We start from the raw sequence: 21,624 nt of genomic DNA, 5'->3' as shown, positions 1-21,624 counted from the left end.
CCATGGGTCCTGTCCCCATGCTATTCTATACTATTCTCTAAATAAAAGAGCACTACCGCCAGATCTTAAGAGTCTAAGAAATCTTTCTTTCGACTCCTCGGCTCACCGACCCCGCATCATTTCGGATTGTGTCTCTAACTCTCTGTGGATTTATATTACACTTCTTTAACTGAACAAGCAGACTACACCTCTTTATATTCTTCCCCTAAACGCCTCTATTCAAAGTTTAAAAACTGGTTGACCGTAAATCATCTTCCTTCCACAGGGGTCGCTCTGCTTATCCAGCAAGTCACGGGCTTCACTGGTATCCTAGATTTTTACTCCCTTTGCAGAGAGTGCTTTGGCATTTGTGAGTACATTGGTCTGCTCAGGACATCTGAGTGCCACATGTAAGGGAAAGCCATTCATATTGTGGGTACATGGAGACCCTTCTGGGGGAGAGTCCGAGCTTGCAGGCCTCCAGAAGGAGCCCCGGAGTAGCGGCGTCCTCCACTACTGAAAGCTGGAGAACACTGAGACCCCATAACAGTGGAAACCCGGGCCCCACGCCGCCTCCAGCCTCTGTGCTGGGCCGCCGAGCCCGGGAGGGCACTGCGCGGCTGGTCCCTCCTTGGTTCCGGCCATGAATTTGGTTTGTGGAGCCTGGTTAAGGCGAACTGCAGCCGGGTGATGCCGCTTGCGTCGCCCGGCCCACCTGCCCGCGCAGCCTCACCTCCTTGGCGTTGGAGAGCCGCGGCCTCCCTGAGGTCGTGCGCCCGGCAGGGATGCGGGAGCGCTGCCTGCCGGCTCCGGACTGTTTACCCCGAGGAGGGCGCCTTTCCCGTAGGGGCGCAGACACTGCCTGAAAGCCTGAGCAGCTCGGTCACAGCCTTTGCGTGTGTGCGGGGGCCGAGGAAATGGGCCCGGCCATGCGGATCGCCGTCTGTCGGCGGCGCGGGGCACCCGGGCGCGGGAGGTGCAGGGGAGAGCGGGCCGCGGGGGGCACGGAAGTGGGGTCGACCGCTTTGAGTGGGCCAAAGCCAGCCAAATGGCTTCAGTCTCAGCCCCTCTGGGCGGCTTTTCTGGCTCCCTGGGGCTACAATGATTTTATTTCTATCTGTATGGATTCACAGATTTTTGTTTAATTCTATTGATTTATAATCCATTGCTATGTGTTTATTTTGTTGCTCAAATTTTCCCAGATTTGGCCATTGGGAGATGCTTTAAGTTTCCTCCTACACTTTTTGTCATATTGATGAGGATTTTTAGGCTGCTTAATTTTAAAATGGCTTATGATGAGGATTTTTAGGCTGGTTAGTTTTAAAACTACAGATGAGATTCAGGCTCCAAGGAGTGGAATTTGTTTTGCCCCTTTGTTGGGAAACATTTACATTTCTAAGGGAAACCTCTATCTGTGAAGATGCCTCCCTCTCTGTGCCAGGAAGAAGGGGGAATGGTCTTATCTCTAGAAGCTCTTAATGGGGAAGGCAAGAACTTAAGTTGGTTGCTGTCTGGCAATCTCATGTAACTGGTTTAGGGTGGTGGCGTCTAACCTTTCTAACCTTTACTTAATCCGATTTGATTCTTGTCTAAAAGTCATGGGATCACCCAATGACCAGACCCCACCTGCACTGATACCATTTTAACTTTTTTACATATTCTTTGTCTTGTAAAGAGATAACTCACATACCTATGCATTAAATTTAGCTCTAACCCTCAACTCGGGGCAGCAGCAGGAGCTCTGACTGCCCGTGGGTCCTGTCCCCACGCACCAGCTCTGCCTGCCCATGGGTCCTGTCCCCATGCCAGCGGGGGCAGCAGCAGCGGCTCTGCCTGCCCATGGGCTCTGTCCCCATGCCAGCGGGGGCAGCAGAAGCGGGGCAGCAGAAGCTCTGACTGCCCATGGGTCCTGTCCCCATGCTATTCTACTCTCTAAAGAAAAGAGCACTACTGCCAGATCTTGAGAGTCTAAGAAATCTTTCTTTCGACTCCTCGGCTCACCGACCCCGCATCAATATCCCCGTCCTTTTTACCGTTTTCTTGCATTAAAGACGTGTCAAGCTCTTGTACTTTCTGTGCTGCAGCCCTATAATTAGACATTTCTCCAAAAATCCCTGGTTCTTGTTCTTGTCTTTCTTTTTGATTATAGCCATCCTAGTGGATGTGAAGTGGTATCATACCGTGACTATCTTTTGTATTTCCCTAATGATGTTGAGCATCTTTTCTTTTCTTTCTTGGCCATTTGTGTATCTTCTTTGGGGACGTATCTGTTCAAGTCCTTTGCTCATCTTTTACTTTTATTTTATTTATTTATGGGTTTGTGGGGTTTTTTTTTTTTTGAGGAAAATTAGCCTTGAACTAACATCTGCTGCCAATCCTCCTCTTTTTTGCTGAGGAAAATTGGTCCTGAGCTAATGTCCATGCCCATCTTCCTCTACTTTATATGTGACATGACTGCCACAGCGTGGCTTGATGAGTGGTAGGTAGGTCCGCACCCAGATCTGAACCGGAACCCTAGGCTGCAGAAGTGGAGTGCAGGAAATTAACCGCTATGCTACCCATAGGCCCCCACTATTTATGTATTTTTTTGATGTTGTTCAGTTGTAGGAGTTCTTTATACATTTAAGATATTAATCCCTTACCAGATATATGATTTGCAAATACCTCCTCCCGGTCTGTGGGTTCTCTTTTCACTTTCTTGAATGTGTGTCTTGTCATTTTGATGATCTCATTTTTTGTTCTTATTGTTAGTTCCCTCTTTTTTATCTGTAAACACTTCTGTTAAAAAACAAAATTGAACCGAGGAAATTTAAAGATCTAATTGGCTTTGTTTAAAGATTCATGAATCAGGCAGCATCCCATCAAGCAAATAGGAGGGAGCTCTGAGGAGCTGTAAAGATGGAAGATTTTCACAGGCAGAAGGAGGGGGAGGCAAAGAAGTTATTAGCAAAAGAAAAGATTGTTTGAGACAAGGTCACCTTCCCTTAGAGGGAAGGGCAGGGGGAGTGTTAGCATGCAGATTACCTCACTAGTGCTGAAGGGGAAATTCTAGCCAGGTTGGTTTATAATTCCTGAGAGAGGCTGAAACTGCAATTAGATTAGGTATTAAGTTTTGGTGGGGCTTAGTACAAGTGACTTCATTTTGGTCCCGTTGTCTCCTTTTTAACAATTCTCCCCTTTTGGTCGGACTCTCAGCCTGACTGAGGGATGTTGAAACCATGGGCCCCTTTAGAGCCAATCCGAACAGACCTCCATCTCTTAACAACAAAGTGAGTAAAGATTGTCTTTCAAAAAACTGTAAAGTCGGGCGCCAAGCAGGAGCCGAGCGGAGGCGGAGGAGATGGCATCCCAGCCGCCGCAGCCCCCGAAACCCTGGGAGACCCGCCGAATTCCGGGGGCTGGTCCGTGACCAGGACCCGGCCCCACTTTCCAATCTGCTGATTTGGGTCCTACTTTATTGACAAGACCTGGACAACCAACGCTTACCAGAGTGCCGCCACCTATTCTTCCAAGGCCATCACAGCAGACAGGAAGCAGCAGTGTGAACACTTTTAGACCTACTTACAGTTCATTTTCTTCTGGATATGGTGCCTATGGAAATTCATTTTATGGAAGCTATAGCCCTTATAGTTATGGATATAATGGGTTGGGCTATAACCGCATCCGTGTGGATGATCTTCCACCTAGTAGATTTGTTCAGCAAGCTGAAGAAAGCAGCAGAGGTGCATTTCACTCCATTGAAAGTATTGTGCATGCATTTGCCTCTGTCAGTATGATGATGGATGCTACCTTTCCAGCTGTCTATAACAGTTTCAGGGCTGTATTGGATGTAGCAAATCACTTTTCCCGATTAAAAATACACTTCACAAAGGTCTTTTCAGCTTTTGCATTAGTTGGGACTATAAGGTATCTTTATAGACGGTTACAGCAGATGATAGGTTTAAGAGGAGGCTCTGAGAATGAGGACTTATGGGCAGAAAGTGAAGGAACTGTGGCTTGCCTTGCTGCCGAGGACAGAGCAGCTAATTCAGCAAAATCTTGGCCAATATTCTTATTCTTTGCTGTTATCCTTGGTGGTCCTTATCTCATCTGGAAACTGCTGTCTATCCACACTGATGAAGTAACAGACAACACCAACTGGGCAAGTGGTGAGGATGACCATGTAGTTGCTAGGGCAGAATATGATTTTACTGCTGCATCTGAAGAAGAAATTTCTTTCCGTGCTGGTGATATGCTACATTTAGCTCTCAAAGAACAGCAACCCAAGTGCGTGGTTGGCTTCTGGCTAGTCTTGATGGTCAAACAACAGGACTTATACCTGCTAATTATGTCAAAATTCTTGGTAAAAGAAGAGGTAGAAAAACAGTGGAATCCAGTAAAATTCCCAAGCAGCAACAATCTTTTACCAACAGAACACTAATTAAAGGAGTCACGGCCACTGATTCTTTGGATGAACAGGAAGCTGCCTTTGAATCTGTTTTTGTTGAAACTTGTAAGGTTCCAGTTGCACCTGATTCCACTGGGAAAAGTGGAGATAAACAAGTTCTTTGATATCTCTCATGTTTGCCTGCAGTTGAACTATACTTTAGAGTACTTTAAAAAAATTATTTCTTACAAAGAAATTAATCTACAATCCAATGAAAATATTTGTTAATGGCTATTCCAGTTGTTTTGCTGCTAAAAATTATTAAAGTTGTACACTAGTATGTTGGTCTAGTGACCTGGTTCCGTTTTACAAGTTATTGGACCACGAGGATGTTTGTTTCACCAGGATTTTAAGATTGTGAAGACTGCTATCATTTTCATCTTATTTAAAACCCTACATTTATTGAAAGAGTAAGATTGATGAACTATATGATGCGGGGTCGGTGAGCCGAGGAGTCGAAAGAAAGATTTCTTAGACTCTCAAGATCTGGCAGTAGTGCTCTTTTATTTAGAGAATAGTGTGGAATAGCATGGGGACAGGACCCATGGGCAGGCAGAGTTCCTGCTGCTGCCCCCGCTGGCATGGGGACAGGACCCATGGGCAGGCAGAGCTCCTGCTGCTGCCCCCGCTGGCATGGGGACAGGGCCCATGGGCAGGCAGAGCTCCTGCTGCTGCCCCCGCTGGCATGGGGACAGGGCCCATGGGCAGGCAGAGCTCCTGCTGCTGCCCCCGCTGGCATGGGGACAGGACCCATGGGCAGGCAGAGCTGGTGTGTGGGGACAGGACCCACGGGCGGTCAGAGCTCCTGCTGCTGCCCTGAGTTGAGGGTTAGGGCTAATTTTATAAGGCATGGGTACGTGACTTATTTTTACTGGAAAAAAAGAAAAAGATGATGTAAAAAGTCATTAAATGATTTCAGTGCAGATGGGGTCTGGTTATTGTGCGGTCATATAACTTTAGATACGAATCTGGCCATATAGATCGGCATGCAGGTGAGGATGCCCCGGGCTTCTCTCCCTGGGGCAGTCCTAATTCATACCATAAAAAAAATCCACTGGGTCATATAGTTTGGCATGTAGGCCAGGTCACCTTGGGCTTCTCTAGCTGGGGCAGCCTTAATCCACATCACTATAGAGTACATTGTTTGCTACAGTAGGGATCATTAATGCTTTTTAAAGTTCTAGATTAATTGACTTGGAATCCTCAGAAATCGAGTGATAACGTAAATATGAGAACAAGCAAAGAGGCTAATATTTTCTTACAACTGTAAAAATAAAATTTTTCTTATCTGTATTATGTCTAGTCTTGGGTTTGCTTTTAGGCAGTAGTATGTTTTCACCCACCAACAATTATACTGTTATCTTTTATTGTATTTTTTAAAATTTATCTTAAAAGATCACTAGAAGCTTTGTGAAGGAGATGGTTCTAGAATGATATTTAGCCTTAATAGTTTTCCCTGCTAGTAAAAAGGCTGAACTTTGTCTTACAGATTATTTCATTTCTTCTGAGGAACATAGAACTTTTTATCCCTTTATAATATGATTAGTTTTCATTCTGGATGAATCAGAATATATGAAAGATTTACTTTCTTTTCCTCCAACCAAGACTCAACTCCTTTGAGTATGTGCTTAATGATATAGTCAGTTCTAGTAGTAATGATTTTAAATCTTTTCATAGATTCTCTGCTTCTATATAGTATAATTACTTTTTAAAATTCCATATTCAGGCTGTTCTTTAAACATTGAAAATGCGTCACATTGGATGCACATTTCTTTTAGGTTTAGTTTTTACTACTGAGAAAAATGCTGAGTAGCCCTTTAGTGTACGATAATGCCATTTGACTCTTTTAAATGCCGTTAAATTTCAGGACACTGAATTTCCCCACAAAATTGGGAAATTCGTATACTTGCTGTGATCATACTACAAAATAATACTATCAGGAATGTAGGTGTACAAGAATACATTTACAGCTATTGTTGAAAACTGGGAATTATTTGATAAAGATTTTCATTGAGTATTTTCATCTTTCTTTTTACAAACTTTATGTTCACCAAATTAGTAATTCAGACTAAAACATACAGGAACCAAATACACACTCAGCATAGAACTTTACTAAAGACTTCTTGGGAACCTCTCTTTTGAAATGACTGTATAAGAAGTAAGACATCATTTAAAAGACAAATGTTGACCTTGTGCACAAAGAAATAATAGGATAGTAAAACTTATCTTAGGCCTCTTTTTCTAACACCCAGGTATTACTTAATCTTCAAGTTGAGGAGATAAAGTTTCTTGTAATTATTTTCCACTTATGTTCTACAATTAGAGGTTCTGCTTTGTTTTGTTGGAGAATAATTTATGGAAATTCTCTTCTTGAAACAAATTTTTGATAAAACAAATTAGTAAATTTGATGTTGAGACATCTAAATTGAATGCTAGAAGTGAAGTAGAGGTGAAATGTTGAGTCAACATTATTTAGGTTAGAAAAAGTGAGTCTTTAGGATAGAATTTGTGACTAGTATTAAAGATGTGTAGGGAGAAGAATATAGCACAGAATAAGTGACAAAAACAACTTCACTTTTCTTAGGGTGTTTATTTTTTGGTTAAGTATACTAAATTGCAATATACATTATCTAACTGGTAACTATTTGTGTCTAAAAATTTCTTTTCTATTAAAATTCTAGAAAAGGAATTTAGGACTAGAATAAGCAGAGAAATTTTATAACCTTTTTACCATTACAGTTTTAGTATAATTTTTTTTAGATGAGATTAAAGGTAATGTTCAAGGCTCCAATATTGTTATTTTTAGAAACTTATTTAAGGAGTGCTACTTTACAGAAATTACTAACTGAAACCAAAACATTTTCAATAAAATAAAATAAAACACAAATTACAATAAAACAGGTTTCATTTTTAACATTTTTCTGATTGTATTTTATCAGTTTTGAAAGGAAAAAGAAGACAAATTTTCATGTTTTAACATTTTGTTTAGGTACATGATTTAGTCTGTCAGTGTGTCATTATACATTTATTTGAATATAGCTGTCCTTTATCTTGTGTTTTCTTTAATGGAAAAAAGAACAGAAGTTGAATGCAGTTAAAATTTTATTTTTAATAGATTGTGAAGTTACTTTTACTGGACAAATAAAAATATATTAAAAAAAAAAAAACTGTAAAGTCACCTAGCCAGGGCATGTGCAAAGGAAGAAATCATGACCTGAAACGCTCTGGGAACCAAAGATCTCCCTCTGCATGGAACCCAAGGATGGGGACACAACCAGAACTGGAGAGCCAGACTCTTAGCAGAGGCAAGGGGTCCCTCACTGAGGAAGATCCAGTGTTAAAATTCCTCCCCCACTTCATGCAAAATTTTTAGAACCCCATCGTAAATGTTTAAAATCTTACCATAAATGCCCAAAGCCCACCAATCAAAACCTATCCTACCAGCGTTTCCACATGCCAGCCTGTTCTCCCAAACCTCTTACATTTTGCCCCACATCAGGGAGATAGATCTGAGGGCACATGCCCCCTGTCTTCCTGCGGATCAATCTTTCAGAATAAAAGCAGATTTCTCCCCTCAAAGGCTGATGCCATAATTAATTGGCTCGTTTATGTGCATTGGGCAGAGAACCCCAATTTTGTGCAGTAACAACATGATCAAAATTTCAGGCATTAGCTCCACTCTCAGCTACCACTCTGTGGTTCTCAAGGCTTTTGTTGCTTCTTTGTGTGATATTTACAGGTGTTGACATTTTTTGCTGAATCTCTGTGAGAGTCATAGACCATGACTTCAGTTAATTTGGACATTCTCTTCGTTTCTTTTCTGATGTGCTAGTCTTAGGGAGATCATTTCCTTGATGGTTGGTGGCTGCAAAGGTGCATTTAAAGCTTTTGAGAGGACACAATGCACAGTGAGATTATTATGATTACATTAAGCAGAATAATTCCCAATGTACCTTGGAGCCATGGTCCCCAAGACCCAAACTAATTAAAATCAAATAAGTCCAAGGAAGACCCTGTTGAAGTAGTCACCTTTTTAAGCCGAGTGGCTGGCTCAGTGATCTTATGTAACTAAGTTTAACTTCTCCAGGAGTGCTAACCCAGGCACAGCAGGTGTTGCTGGCCACAGCGCAGACACATCCTTGCTTGGCCAAAAGATAATCAAGAGCTGTTCTATTATCAGGAGAAACTTTGGGGGCCGGCTTCGTGGCCGAGAGGTTAAGTTCGCGCGCTCTGCCGCGGCGGCCCAGAGTTCGGATCCTGAGCGCGGACATGGCACCGCTCGTTAGGCCACGTTGAGGCGGCATCCCACATCCCACAACTAGAAGGACCTGCAACTAAGATATACAACTGTGTACACGGGGGGGTTAGGGAAATAAAGCAGAAAAAAAAAAAAAAAAAAAGAACAACTTTGGCCAGAGAGTCCAAGGATCTTTACTGGGCAGCCATTGTCTGAGCAATGGAGTCTGCAATATCTCCAAAAGATAAGGAGAGGTAACTGATCATATTCTCATTTACATTTATTCCTAACCAGGAAGGATGGCCTGCCTAAGGAAGCAAATCCTGAGTCATGAATGCCTAACTCGACGACGTAGATCCAGGGGAGTTGGCAATGAGATGTCTTAGTTTGCTTGCGAAAAGCTAGGGGTTCAGTTAGACAACCTAAGAGGCATTGCCCAGTTACATGCCAGCCATCTATGCATTCATAGGTCCAAGGGGAGTGATCACCACCACAGACAAAGATAAATCCCGTTGGGGCACAAACCACTTCCACTAACGTGACACTTCCACTAAGGTGACATTCACAGGAATTGTTGCATTTGCCTGTTCAAGCCAGGGGCAGTTAGGTTTTTTCCTGGCCTAAAGCAGAAAATTGTTCTAAATTCCAGAGGTTATCCTCCCACCCCATTCCCAGCAATGGCCTGGGAGTTATGAATGATGGTGTTATTTTTCCCAGCTAATGCCAGAGTAAAGGAAAAAAAATGGAAGAAGAAAGGGTTTCACGTTCAGTTAAAGTATAAACTCTTCACCCAGCGACCTTGGTGGAGGTAGTCCACGTTGATGTCAGCCACTTATCTTTGTAGCCACAAATCTCCAGTTTGATTTGGAGGTCTCCAGCTTTTGCACAGGACTAGATGTCAGGAGGAGCCTTTTTCAGTTGTAAGATGTATGTCCAAGGTTCAAGTCCCTAAAGTTTGACTGCCATCTGGGTAGTGAGAAGTACCCGTTATAGTCCCTTCAAAGGAAATTTCAGGGCAGTTTTTGTTCTTACTGATTCCAAATCAGAAGAGTAGGAGAAAATTGGAAATGTTAGTTTTGAGATTTGTAGCCAGATATTTGAGGAAGTTAGAAGAATATAGGATCCAGTCCAGTCTACAGGAATATAACAAAATCTCAAAGACAATTAACAGGACTAGAATCTAATACCTACAAAAGTGAAAACGTAAATTCCACTCTTGGGACGTGGAAGCAACCTAAGTGCCCATCAACTGATGATTGGATAAAGAAGATATGGTATACATATACAATGGAATACTACTCAGCCATAAAAAAAGATGAAATCGTCCCATTCGCAACCACATGGATGAACCTTGAGGGCATTATGTTAAGCAAAATGAGCCAAACAGAGAAAGACAAATACCATATAATTTCACTCATATGTGGAATATAAACAAACTTACCGACAAAGAGGATAAATTACTGGTTCCTGGGAGATGGGGGGTGGAGGGTGGGCACAAGGGGTGAAGGGGCACACTTATATGGTGTATGACAAATAATAATGTACAACTGACATTTCACAACGTTCTAAGCTATTATGAGGACAATAAAAAAAAATTCCAAGATGGTGAAACTTCCAAGGTATTAAGGTATTAATAGATTTTAAGTCTTGATGGGGCTAAGTATAAGTGAGTTTATTTTGGACTTGTTTCTTTTTAACACTTTAGATTAAATTATTTTATATGATATATAATCATTACAGTGCCTAAACACCTATTTTTTTTTCCCACTGACTCTTGCTCATAGTGGATTGTTTCTCTATATATTTTGTAATTTTTTGATTCACTGTTCTTAAATTATGAGACTTCAGATCTTAACCTTTGGAGAAATTTACTGCATTCCCCCAAGAGTATTTGCCTTTGTTTGCCAGTGCTAAAAGCATTGGAAGTAAAATTTGGGGTTTCCTGGCTCTGGAAGGAATGTTAAATTTGAAGCTCAAGCCATTGCAGGGCCATGGTTACAAAACATAGTTACAAAAATATCCAGGACATGTAGTTAACCATGTTATCTTCTCTTTTATAGCTGGGTTTTAGTTACAACTCTCCACCTAGGGTAGACTCAAGGCTTTGTTTATTTACTCTTTGAAATGTGAACAAATCACAGTTCATGATTTGTTTATTTATATTCAAGCATCAGTAAATGCCCCCATGCAGCTTTAGCTTACCTTTCTGATTTCCTGAACCTGTTAGTTTTTTGATCTTTGTGAATTTCCTTTATTCTTTTGGGAGTTTAACTCTACACTAAAAGGATGTTTTCTTATCGTTTATCCAGTATTTCTTGGTGGTTTGCGGCAGGAATGTTTTTCAGCTTATCTTGTCAAAATCTTGCAGGAAGCAAATGTCTGACAAATTCAAACTCCGTCACTCTTGAAGACAGTCTAAGGGACATTTGAGAAGACATAAAGCAGACTAACATCCACATTAGAGGTGTCCCAGAAGGAAAAGAGAGAGACAAAGGGGCAGAGAAAATATTTGAAGAAATAATAGCTGAAAACTTTCCTAACCTGAGGAAGGAAACAGACATCTAGGTGCAGGAAGCACAGAGAGCACCAAAAAAGATAAGCCCAAAGAGGCCCACACCAAGACTCATTATAATTAAAATGCCAAGAATTAAAGATAAGGAGAGGGGCTGGCCCGGCGATGCCGCGGTTAAGTGCGCACACTCCGCTTTGGCGGCCCCGGGTTTGCCGGTTCAGATCCTGGGTGTAGACATGGCACCACTCGGCAAGCCATGCTGTGGGAGGCGTCCCACATATAAAGTAGAGGAAGACAGTCACAGATGCTAGCTCAGGGCCAGTCTTCCTCAGCAAAAAGAGGAGGATTGGCAAAAGATGTTAGCTCAGGGCTAATCTTCCTTAAAAAACAAAAATGAAGATGATATCACATGATCATCTCATAGACGCAGAGAAAACATTCAACAAGATGCAGCATCTAGGGGCCAGCCCCATGGCCAAGTGGTTAAGTTCGCGTGTTCTGCTTCAGCAGCCCAGGGTTCGCTGGTTCAAATCCTGGGTGCAGACATGGCACCGCTGATCAGGCCACGCTGAGGAGGCATCCCACTTGTCACAACTAGGACTCACAACTGAAAAAATATACAACTATGTACTGGGGGGATTTGGGAAGAAAAAGCAGAAAATAAAAAGATGCAGCATCCATTTATGATAAAAACTGAAGAAAATGCAGATAGAAGGAAAGTACCTTAACATAGTAAAGACCATATATGAGAAATCCACAGCTAATATCATCCTCAATGGAGAAACACTGAAAGCTATCCCACTAAGAACAGGAACCAAGGGCTGGCCTGATGACATTGTGGTCAAGTTCACACATTCCACTTTGGTGGCCCTGGGTTCGTGGGTTCAGATTCTGGACACAGATCTACACGCTGCTTATCAAGCAAGATTACCTCAGGGACAATCTTCATCAAGCAAAAAGAGGAAGTTCGGCAACAGATGTTAGTTCAGGGACAATCTTCCTCTCACACACACACACAAAGAACAAGAACCAGATAAAGATGGCCACTTTTCCCACTCTTGTTTAACATAGTATTGTAAGTCCTAGCCAGAACATTCAGGCAAGAAAAAGAAATAAAAGGGATTCAAATTGCAAAGAAAGAAGTGAAACTGTCATTATTTGCAGATGACATGAATTTATATATAGAAAACCCTAAAGAATCCACCAAAAACTTTTATGAATAATAAATGAATATGGTAAATTTGCCAGATATTAAATCAACATACAAAAATAGGTTGCGTTTCTATACACTAACAACGAAGTTGCAGAAAAAGGAATTAAGAATACAATCCCAGTTAGAACTGCAACAAAAGGGAAAAAATACCTAAGAATAAAGTTAACCAAAGAGGTGAAAAACATGTACACTGAAAACTATAAAACATTGTTGAAAGAAATTGAAGAAGACATAAAGAAATGGACAGATATTGTGTGCTCTTTTATCAGAAGAATTAACATAGTTAAAATGTCCATGCTGGGGCTGGCCTCATGGCCAAGTGGTTAAGTTTATCAGCTCCACTTCAGTGGCCCAGGATTTCGCCAGTTCAGATCCTGGGTGTGGACATGGCACTGCTCATCAAGCTATGCTGAGGCAGCATTCCACATGCTACAACTAGAAGGACCCACAACTAATAAATATACAACTATGTACCGGAGGGCATTGGAGAGAAAAAGGAAGAATAAAATCTTAAAATGTCCATACTTCCTTTAGCAATCTATAGATTCCATGCAGTCCCTATCAAAGTTCCAATGATGATTTTCCAAGAAAGAATCCTAAAACTTATATGGAACAACAAAAGACCCCAAACAGCCAAAGGAATCCTGAGAAAAAAGAACAAAGCTTGAGGTATCACACTCCCTAATTTCAAAATATACTACAAAGCTATAGTAAGCAAAGCAGCATGGTACTGTCAGAAAAACAGACACACAGATCAATGGAACAGAACTGAGAGCCCAGAAATCAACCCACACACTTATGGACAGCTGGTATTCGACACGGGAACCAAGAACATACAATGGAAAAAGGAAAGTCTCTTCAATAAGTGGTGTTGGGAAAACTGGACAGCCACATAACAAAAGAATGAATGTAGACCATTATCTTACACCATACACAAATTAACTTCAAATGCATTCAAGTCTTGAATGTAAGACTTCAAACCATAAACCTTCTAGAAGAAAACATAGGCAGTACACTCTTTGACATCAGTCTTAGCAGCATATTTTCAAATACCATGTTTGACCAGGGAAAGCAAACAAAAGAAAAACAAACAGATGGACTATATCAAACTAAAAAGCTTATGAACAGCAAAGGAAACTATCAACAAAATGAAAAGACAGCCTAACAACTGGGAAAAGATATTTGCAAACCAGATATCTGATAAGGGGTTAATATCCAAAATATATAAAGAACTCATACATCTCAAGAAAAAAAAAAACAAACAACCCAATGACAAAATGGGCAAAAGATCTGAACAGACATTTTTCCAAAGAAGATATACAGATGGCCAACAGGCACATGAAAAGATGTTCAACATCACTAATTATTAGGGAAATGCAAACCACTGCTACAATAAGCTATCACCTCACGCCCGTCAGAATAGCTATAATTAATAAGACAAGAAATAACAAGTATTGGAGAGGATGTGGATAAAAGGGAATCCTCATACAATGCTGTTGGGAATGTAAACTGGTGCAGCTACTGTGGAAGACAGTGTGAAGATGCTTCGAAAAATTAAGAATAGAACTATCATATGATCCAGCTTTTCCACTGCTGGGTATTTATCCAAAGAAATTGCAAACAGAAATGCATAAAGATATACGCATCCCTATGTTCATTGCAGCATTATTCACAATAACCAAGAACTAGAAACAACTTCAATGCCCATCAAGGTACAAATGGGTAAAGATGGCCACTTTTCCCACTCTTATATATACACAATGGAATACTACTCAGCCATAAAAAGAAGAAATCTTGCCATTTGTGACAACATGGATGGACCTTGAGGGTATTATGCTAAGTGAAATATCAGAGGGAGAAAATCAAATACCATATGATCTCACTCATAAATAGAAGATAACAACAACAACAACAACAACAAACACGTAAAGACAGAGATTGGAGTGGTGGTTACCAGAGGAGAAGGAGGGAGGGAGGAAGATGAAAGCGGTGACTGAGCAAATGTGTGTCCTGATGAATGGTAATTAGTCTTTGGGTAGTGAACATGATGTAATCTACACAGAAATCAAAATATAATGATATACACCTGAAATTTATATAATGTTATAAATCAATGTTACCTCAATTAAAAATAAATAAGTAGGGGCTGGCCCACTGGTAGTGGTTAAGTGCATACATTCCACTTCAGTGGCCCAGGGTTCAGTAGTTCGGACCCTGGGTGCAGACATGGCACCACTTGGCATGCCATGCTGTGGTAGGTGTCCCACATATAAAGTAGAGGAAGATGGGCATGGATGTTAGCTCAGGGCCAGTCTTCCTCAGCTAAAAGAGGAGGATTGGCAGCAGTTAGCTCAGGGCTAATCTTCCTCAAAAAAAAAGTTTAAAAATAAATAAGTAAATAAGAAGGTAACAGATTGGGGGACTTGAGTGTTACCCTCTGAAAGGATGTTTTTCTGGGTATATGCTGTCCATACTGATGAAGAAAAGTATTTTAATGTATGAGAAGAAAATAATTAAAAGTGTAGGTTCTATTTATTTCACAATCATTTCTTTCATGGTTGGAAGTGGAGAAGACATCCAAATAAAAAGGAATATGATTGTAAAAAAATTATTATTACTTGGTCCAAAACGTCAGCAGTGTTGAGATTTATATAATCTGCTCTAATGTTTCTAAGGCACCCTGTTGTGGATGATCTGACCTAGAGAGCGAGTGTAGATAAAGAAGAGAGGAGGATTTAGACCTGTGGTTCTCCAACATACTGAAGTGAGATTCCTAAGAAAGACATAGGAGGAATGGTCAGTGAGGTGTAAGAAAGTGTAGAAATGAATGAAAGAAACCTTAAGTAAATTGGACTTGGGAAGGCCTGTAAGGGGTGCTCTCAGCCCATCACCCATCCTCAATTACACCAGACAGGAAGTACAACTACTTTACTATGAAGGAAGATTTTCCTCCAGACCTGGCAACAGCCCAGCCAATGAGAAATGCTGCAGACCAACCAGTCAGAAATGCTACAGCCCAGCCAATGAGAAACGCCACAGCTCAGCCAATGAGAAACACCACAGCTCAGCCAATGAGAAACAATGCAGCCCAGCCAATGAGAAACAGCACAGCTCAGCCAATGAGAAACACCCCAGCTCAGCCAATGAGAAACAATGCAGCCCGGCCAATGAGAAACAGCACAGCTCAGCCAGTGAGAAGCCATTGCCATCCTGAACTGTTCTTTCCCCCAGTGGACTTTCCTTTAGAATAGCTCCTCCCTACTCTCCTTTTTTCTCTATAAATGCAGCTCCCCATTTTCCTTTGGTGGATTTGCCTATGGTTCGCAGGAGCGTGCATATTCTTAATTGCAATTCTTTTGGCTATTCCTGAATAAACTCATTTTCAAATAAAATAACAGGCAAATCTGCTTTTTAAGTTTGACAAACACCACAGATGATATTACAGAAAACAGAACAGTATTTCAAGGTGGGAGGGAAGCGATTAATAATAATAATGATACTAATACTTATGGTTCCAGAATATTTTCCAAACACTATACTTCAATTAATTCATTTAAAATGAACAATAACCCCATGAAGCAGTTGTTGTTCCCATATTATATATGACAAAACTCAGGCATAGGTCTTCAATGTCAAAAGCTGCTAAAAAGGGGCTGGTCCGGTGGCAGACTGGTTAAGTTCGCATGCTGTGCTTTGGTGGCCCAGGGTTTTACTGGGCCCTGCTCGCCGTGATCTGAGCCAACTAATCACAGAGTTAGAGATCTAGAAAGGAAGCTTTTATTTGATTAGGCAGCATAACTGGAAGCTGGCAAACTAACGTCTCAAAAAAACATCTTCTATGGGGCTGGCCCCACGGCCGAGTGGTTAAGTTCATGCGCTCTGCTTTGGCGGCCAAGGGTTTCTCCAGTTTGAATCCTGGGCGCGGACATGGCACCACTCATCAAGCCATGCTGGGGCAAAGTCCCACATGCCACAACTGGAAGGACCCACAACTAAACCTGCACAGCTGTGTACTGGGGGGCTTTGGGGAGAAAAAGGAAAAACAAAAATCTTTAAAAAAAAAAAACCGTCTTCTAGAATTACAGAATCTTGAGGCAGTTATATAGGGAAAATGGGCAGTAGGGAGGTGGTTTAGAGATGTTGACCTTCAGGCACCATGGACTCCAGGGTCCCTCATTGTTCTTTTCTTCCCTCAGTGATGATGCACATCCTACAGGTGTTCCTTTTTCCTGGTGGCCTTGTTGTTCCTTGGGAAAATTTGTTAACATTGTTAAGAACAAAACTACCAGAGTACCTCAGCAGGGGTAGGTGAAAATCATGAAAACATGTAGCAATTTATAATAATTACATGCTAGAAGGGTTTTAATTAGGAAAGGGTCATTTAGTGTGACAAGATGTCCTCACTTATGTTTACTTTATTACAGGAGGAGAGAGGGGGGTGAAAAAGAGGGAGAGAGGGTGTTTATGTTGGCATGAGCTTTTTGGAGCTGGGATTTTTGTCTAAGGAGAGAGGGGAAATAGGCTCCAAGTTGCAAGGGATCATGGTGAATGTCATGTAACCCATCTTCAAGTCCAGTGACACACGGGCTATAGGAAAAAAACACACTGACTTCTAGGAAGAGCTGCAGGGGAAGCAGTCTTCAGAGGAAAACCATGTTCCAGTTAAAGCAGGAAGGTAAAGCGATGTTCAGAGAAAAAATTAAGGATGGAGGATTTTGCTGATGACAGCCTGACTTTCCAAGCACTCAGTAGAAGGCTTTGGAGCAACTGAAAGGGGTGGGCAAAATTGGGTGAGATGGAGGTATTTACAGAGTCTATGGGGGTTAGAGTGTGGGAGATTACAATTTGGGTGGTACTGAGGTAAATAGGGATTAGTCCTGATGATATGTTCTTTTTTTTTTTGTTGGATAGCTTAAGATTTTTTAAGGTTTAATTTAAATACAGTAACATTGACCCTTTTGGTACACAATTCTACTGAGTTTTGATAAATACACACAATTGTATATCTATGACTATAATCAAGATATAACTCCATCATTCCAAAAATTTCCCTGGGTCCCTATGTGGTCAACTCCTCCTACCTCCCAGCTCCTGGCAGTCACTAATTTGTGTTTCTGCAGCTTCAGTTTACCGAGTAAAACCATGTTCCAGTTAGAATGTTATATATACAACATGTAGCCTTTTGAGTTATTGCTTTTATCAATAGTTTATTTGTTATATCTTTTTAGAACAAAGAACATAAACACACCCAGGATATATTTTCATCAAAGTTTCAAAGAGATATTTAGTTGCAAATTAGCAGGTCAACACTGTCCCTGATGTCTGGAAAGGGACTAATCCAGGTGTTACCAATAGAGCATAGGAGGGGAAGTATGAATTCTTAAGAAAGCACATTCATTCTTTACTTTAATGGATAAGCAGATGTATGTTTATGTACAGTGTATGTTTGATAGACCATAAGACATCCTTTTTTTTTTTTCCTCTTTTTGGTGAGGAAGATTGTCCCTGAGCTAGTCTTTCTCTGTTTTATGTGGGATGCTGCCACAGCATGGCTTGATGAGCAGTGCTAGGTCTGAGCCCAGGATCTGAACCTGTGAACGCTGGGCTGCCAAAGCAGAGCACATGAACTTAACCACTGAGCCACCAAAGTCAGGCTTTTTAGTTTGAGCTGAATCAATTTTTTTTTTTTTGAGGAAGATTAGCCCTGAGCTAACTGCTGCCAATCCTCCTCTTTATGCTGGGGAAGACTGGCCCTGAGCTAACATCCGTGCCCATCTTCCTCTACTTTATATGATGCGCCACCGGGCCGGCCCCCAAAGCTGAATCAGTTTTGAACCCGAATAGTTACCCTATATACCTCACTATGTGAAAATCATTTGTCAGTATATTCTATTATATGAATGTACCATTGTTTATCTATTCACGAGTTGGACATTTGGATTGTTTACAGTTTTTGTTGATTACAAATAAAGCCCCTATAAACATTTGCATAAAGGTTTTGTGTGAATACAAGTTTTCATTTTGATACCAAACCTCTTAATCTCAAATTCCTGCACCAGGTGCAATAATCCAATCCCTGAGACATTGGTGCTTGGAGAGGTAGAAAGTTTCATTTAAATTGGCCAAAATGAGAAGGTGGGAGTATAGGTTGTCTCAAACCCACCTTAACAAAGAAAAAAGCAGGGAGTCTTCATAGAGCTAAGAAGCTTGGGAGGAGGAGTTTCTGAGAAATAAAGGGGACCCTTTGGCAGTCTGAATTCTGGGCATCCACTGTAGCTGGGGGCTGGTTTTCTGGTGATTGTAACTTCCTTGAAGACATTCTTTTTCTTCTGCAAAACAAATTCATCAATCCTTGTGACCCTTGAGTCACCCCTCAGGTTACACAAGAAAAGAGTAAATTAACAAGATTAACTTCTTTTCATCTGTGTGGGTGGGTAATCAGGGTCGAAGGGTAATCAGATTCCTAGTGAATATTTACAGTAACTCTCAGGTATCCCTCTTCAATTTCACTTGGATAAATAGGAGGGGATTGCTGTTCTAAAGTAAGCATATGATTATCTTCATGAGAAACTGCTGAACTGTTTTGCGGAGTGACTGTGAATTCCTTTCTGTGTGACACTCATTGAAGACTTACCATGTGCCAGAAGCAGTACTGGGCAGGAGTGAGTCGTTTGGTACACACTGTATGGCTTGCAAATCTTAAAATATTTGCAATCTGGCTTTACAGAAAACTCTGTTGACCCTTGTCATAGAGCATGGTCCACAGGAATTCATGGACTGGTTCTACGACCTGCAGGAACAATTTCATGCAGTCCTTTTCTGAGGTCAGTAATCAACGGCGCAATTATTTTATAGAATTGGATTGTTTCATTAGGAAATACAATAAAAACTTTGCTCTTGAAATGGGCAGAAATAACGTGTTTTTACTTGTTTCAATTACTGGGAAACACCTTGTTATTCAGTGCCGTGTATAAAATCTGCAAGTTGTGATTATCCCGGAGTTGTTGAAAATTGAGCTAGATAGTTAAAAGAACATGGATGTTCCCGAGTCATTGTATTTTCACACTGCTACGCACATCACATAACTTTTCCCATAAGTGCAACCACCAGTGTCTGTCACACACGGGTCGGGAAACCGCATTTCTCGGAGCCCACGAGAGGGCTTGGAACCGTAAGGCTCGTAATGTAGTGCGCCTGCGCGCGCTCGCGAAGGCGCCGTTGCCGCCAAGAATGCGCAGGCGCGTTGGTGCCGGCGCCGGCCTGCGCCGAGGGGCGGGGCTCGCGGTCGGCGTCTCTTCTGACTACGGCTTGGGGCAGCGCCATTTTGAACGTGCGGCTGCCGCAGGAGTGAGTCTCCGCAGGCAGGGCTGCTGGCTGGGCGACCTCACCGTTTCCCTCTTTCTCCTCCCTCTTTCCGTCCGCAGAGGGCACCCAGGGACACAGCTGTAGCTCTGGACTGCGTCCGCAGTGAACTCACGGCCATGATGCTAAGAGGAAACCTGAAGCAAGTGCGCATTGAGAAAAACCCGGCCCGCCTTCGCGCTCTCGAGTCGGCGGCGGGGGAGAACGAGCCGGCCGCCGCCATGGCGCTCGCGCTGTCCGGGGAGCCGGCGCCGCCCGCGCCCCCGGAGGACCACGCGGACGAGGAGGTGGGCTTCACCATCGACATCAAGAGCTTCCTCAAGCCGGGCGAGAAGACGTACACGCAGCGCTGCCGCCTCTTCGTGGGAAACCTGCCCACGGACATCACCGAGGAGGACTTCAAGCGGCTCTTCGAGCGCTACGGCGAGCCCAGCGAAGTCTTCATCAACCGCGACCGCGGCTTCGGCTTCATCCGTCTGGTGAGTGTCCCCGGCCGCCGGCCGCGCTCCGCCGCGGCGCCCGAGCATCTTCCAGGCCGCCCTGGGCTCCACCGGGCGTGCCCTGCAGGGGCAGGGGCCCGAGCCGCGGGCCGCCGGAAGCGGGGCGTGAAGGACCGGCCGGCGGGCTCGGTCCGGGGACGTTGTCCCGGTCATCTCAGTGGCCTCCCGCGGGCGCGCGCGGCCGGCGGGGAGCCCGGCGTCTCTCCCCTCCCCGCAGCCCGCCGTCCCCGCCCCGCAGTCCTGGGCGGGGGTGGAAGGGGGGCGTCCGAGGTGATGTGCGGCGTCCCCCCGCCCAGCATTCTGGAGGGCTTCACGTTTTGGGGGGAAGGATGAATTATATACTATTTTGTATTTTAATTATGCACTTTAACACTAGGATAGTAGATGTTTTGCCCCTTTTTAATCTAAATCTTAAAAAGTTTTCCAATAACGTGCAAAAATTGTGCCTCGTATTTTTAAGAAAATTTGAACGGTGAGTGTGGACACAAGACGAGATAGCTACCTTATTAGGCTTTGCTTTGTGCTTTATGGTGAATTCCGTCAGTGTCAAGTTATACAGCGTAGTTGTAATTTATACTTAGGTGCTGGATTTTTTCCCAACAAAATGCCTTGCTTAGAGAGATATTTACACAGATAAATGACGTCTGTGTGTGTTGTCTTTCTAGTTTGACCCTCAAATTTTATGTTCATTGAGGTTGTGGAAGCTTTCTTATTGAAACTTTAACTTTCAAAATCGAGTTCTCTCCGCTGAGTGGACGAGGCAAAATTTTAATATGTAGAGAAAATTGATTGTAATAAAACGACACTATTTTTTAGGGAAAACATGTGAACATCTAAATGACGTCAACAGAAAGGTAAATCTTCATGGGGTATTAATGAGACATGGAAGTTTCCTTAAAATTCAAGTTAAATAATTGGTACATTTTGAACATAAAATTATAAATACATTTAATTATGTTTTGGACGTTAGAGAAACAGCCTGTCACTTGGTAAAATTATTTTTAGTATAAATCCAGAAGTTACCTTAAACAAAGTTAGGTTTCTACGATAAAGTATTATAAGCAACTTTTAGTAAGCTTTCCAAGTGGATGTTATTTAACATTTTCATGATCTTTAGCTTCTGGCACCATGCTGCTTTATTCTGAAGGTGACAGTCTGGAGGAAGAGTGGAAGGCGGCTGCTTTTCCCTCTGTTTTGGATGCCTTACACTTAAAGCGAATAAGCATTTTATTGACATGGAAACGTCTTTTTCTTTCCTGTCTTTGAAGCTGCTGAGACTCTCTCCTCCTCGAGTGTGTTAGCGCCGTCCAGTAGAACTTTCTGAAATGATGGAATGGCTGTGTATCTGTGCTGTGCAATATAATATCCACTAGCCAGATGTGACTCTTGAGCACT

At 42.3% G+C, this 21,624-nt stretch overlaps 1 protein-coding gene and 1 pseudogene across 25 annotated transcripts in view; both read left to right on the top strand.

Moving 5' to 3' along the window:
- The first annotated feature begins 3,319 nt into the window (after window positions 1-3,319).
- Window positions 3,320-4,828, top strand: LOC103546055 (peroxisomal membrane protein PEX13 pseudogene; annotated as a pseudogene).
- Window positions 4,829-19,277: 14,449 nt separating this feature from the next.
- The window catches only part of PSPC1 (paraspeckle component 1), a 103,299-nt gene continuing 100,952 nt past the window's right edge, over window positions 19,278-21,624 (top strand). For all 25 annotated transcript variants that reach the window (XR_011527727.1, XR_011527725.1, XR_011527723.1 and 22 more), the window contains exon 1: window positions 19,278-20,208. Coding sequence is in view for 2 of the 25 variants with exons in the window: in XM_070577771.1 (XP_070433872.1) it covers window positions 19,849-20,208 (360 nt within the window). In the remaining 23 variants the exon portion in view is untranslated. The remainder of the gene's footprint in view (window positions 20,209-21,624) is intronic.

The sequence above is a fragment of the Equus przewalskii genome, chromosome 16 (genome assembly GCF_037783145.1).
Source record: "Equus przewalskii isolate Varuska chromosome 16, EquPr2, whole genome shotgun sequence".
Taxonomy (NCBI): Eukaryota; Metazoa; Chordata; class Mammalia; order Perissodactyla; family Equidae; genus Equus; species Equus przewalskii.
The sequence above is the reverse complement of the archived record's forward strand: the minus strand, read 5'-3'. Positions and strand labels throughout refer to the sequence as shown.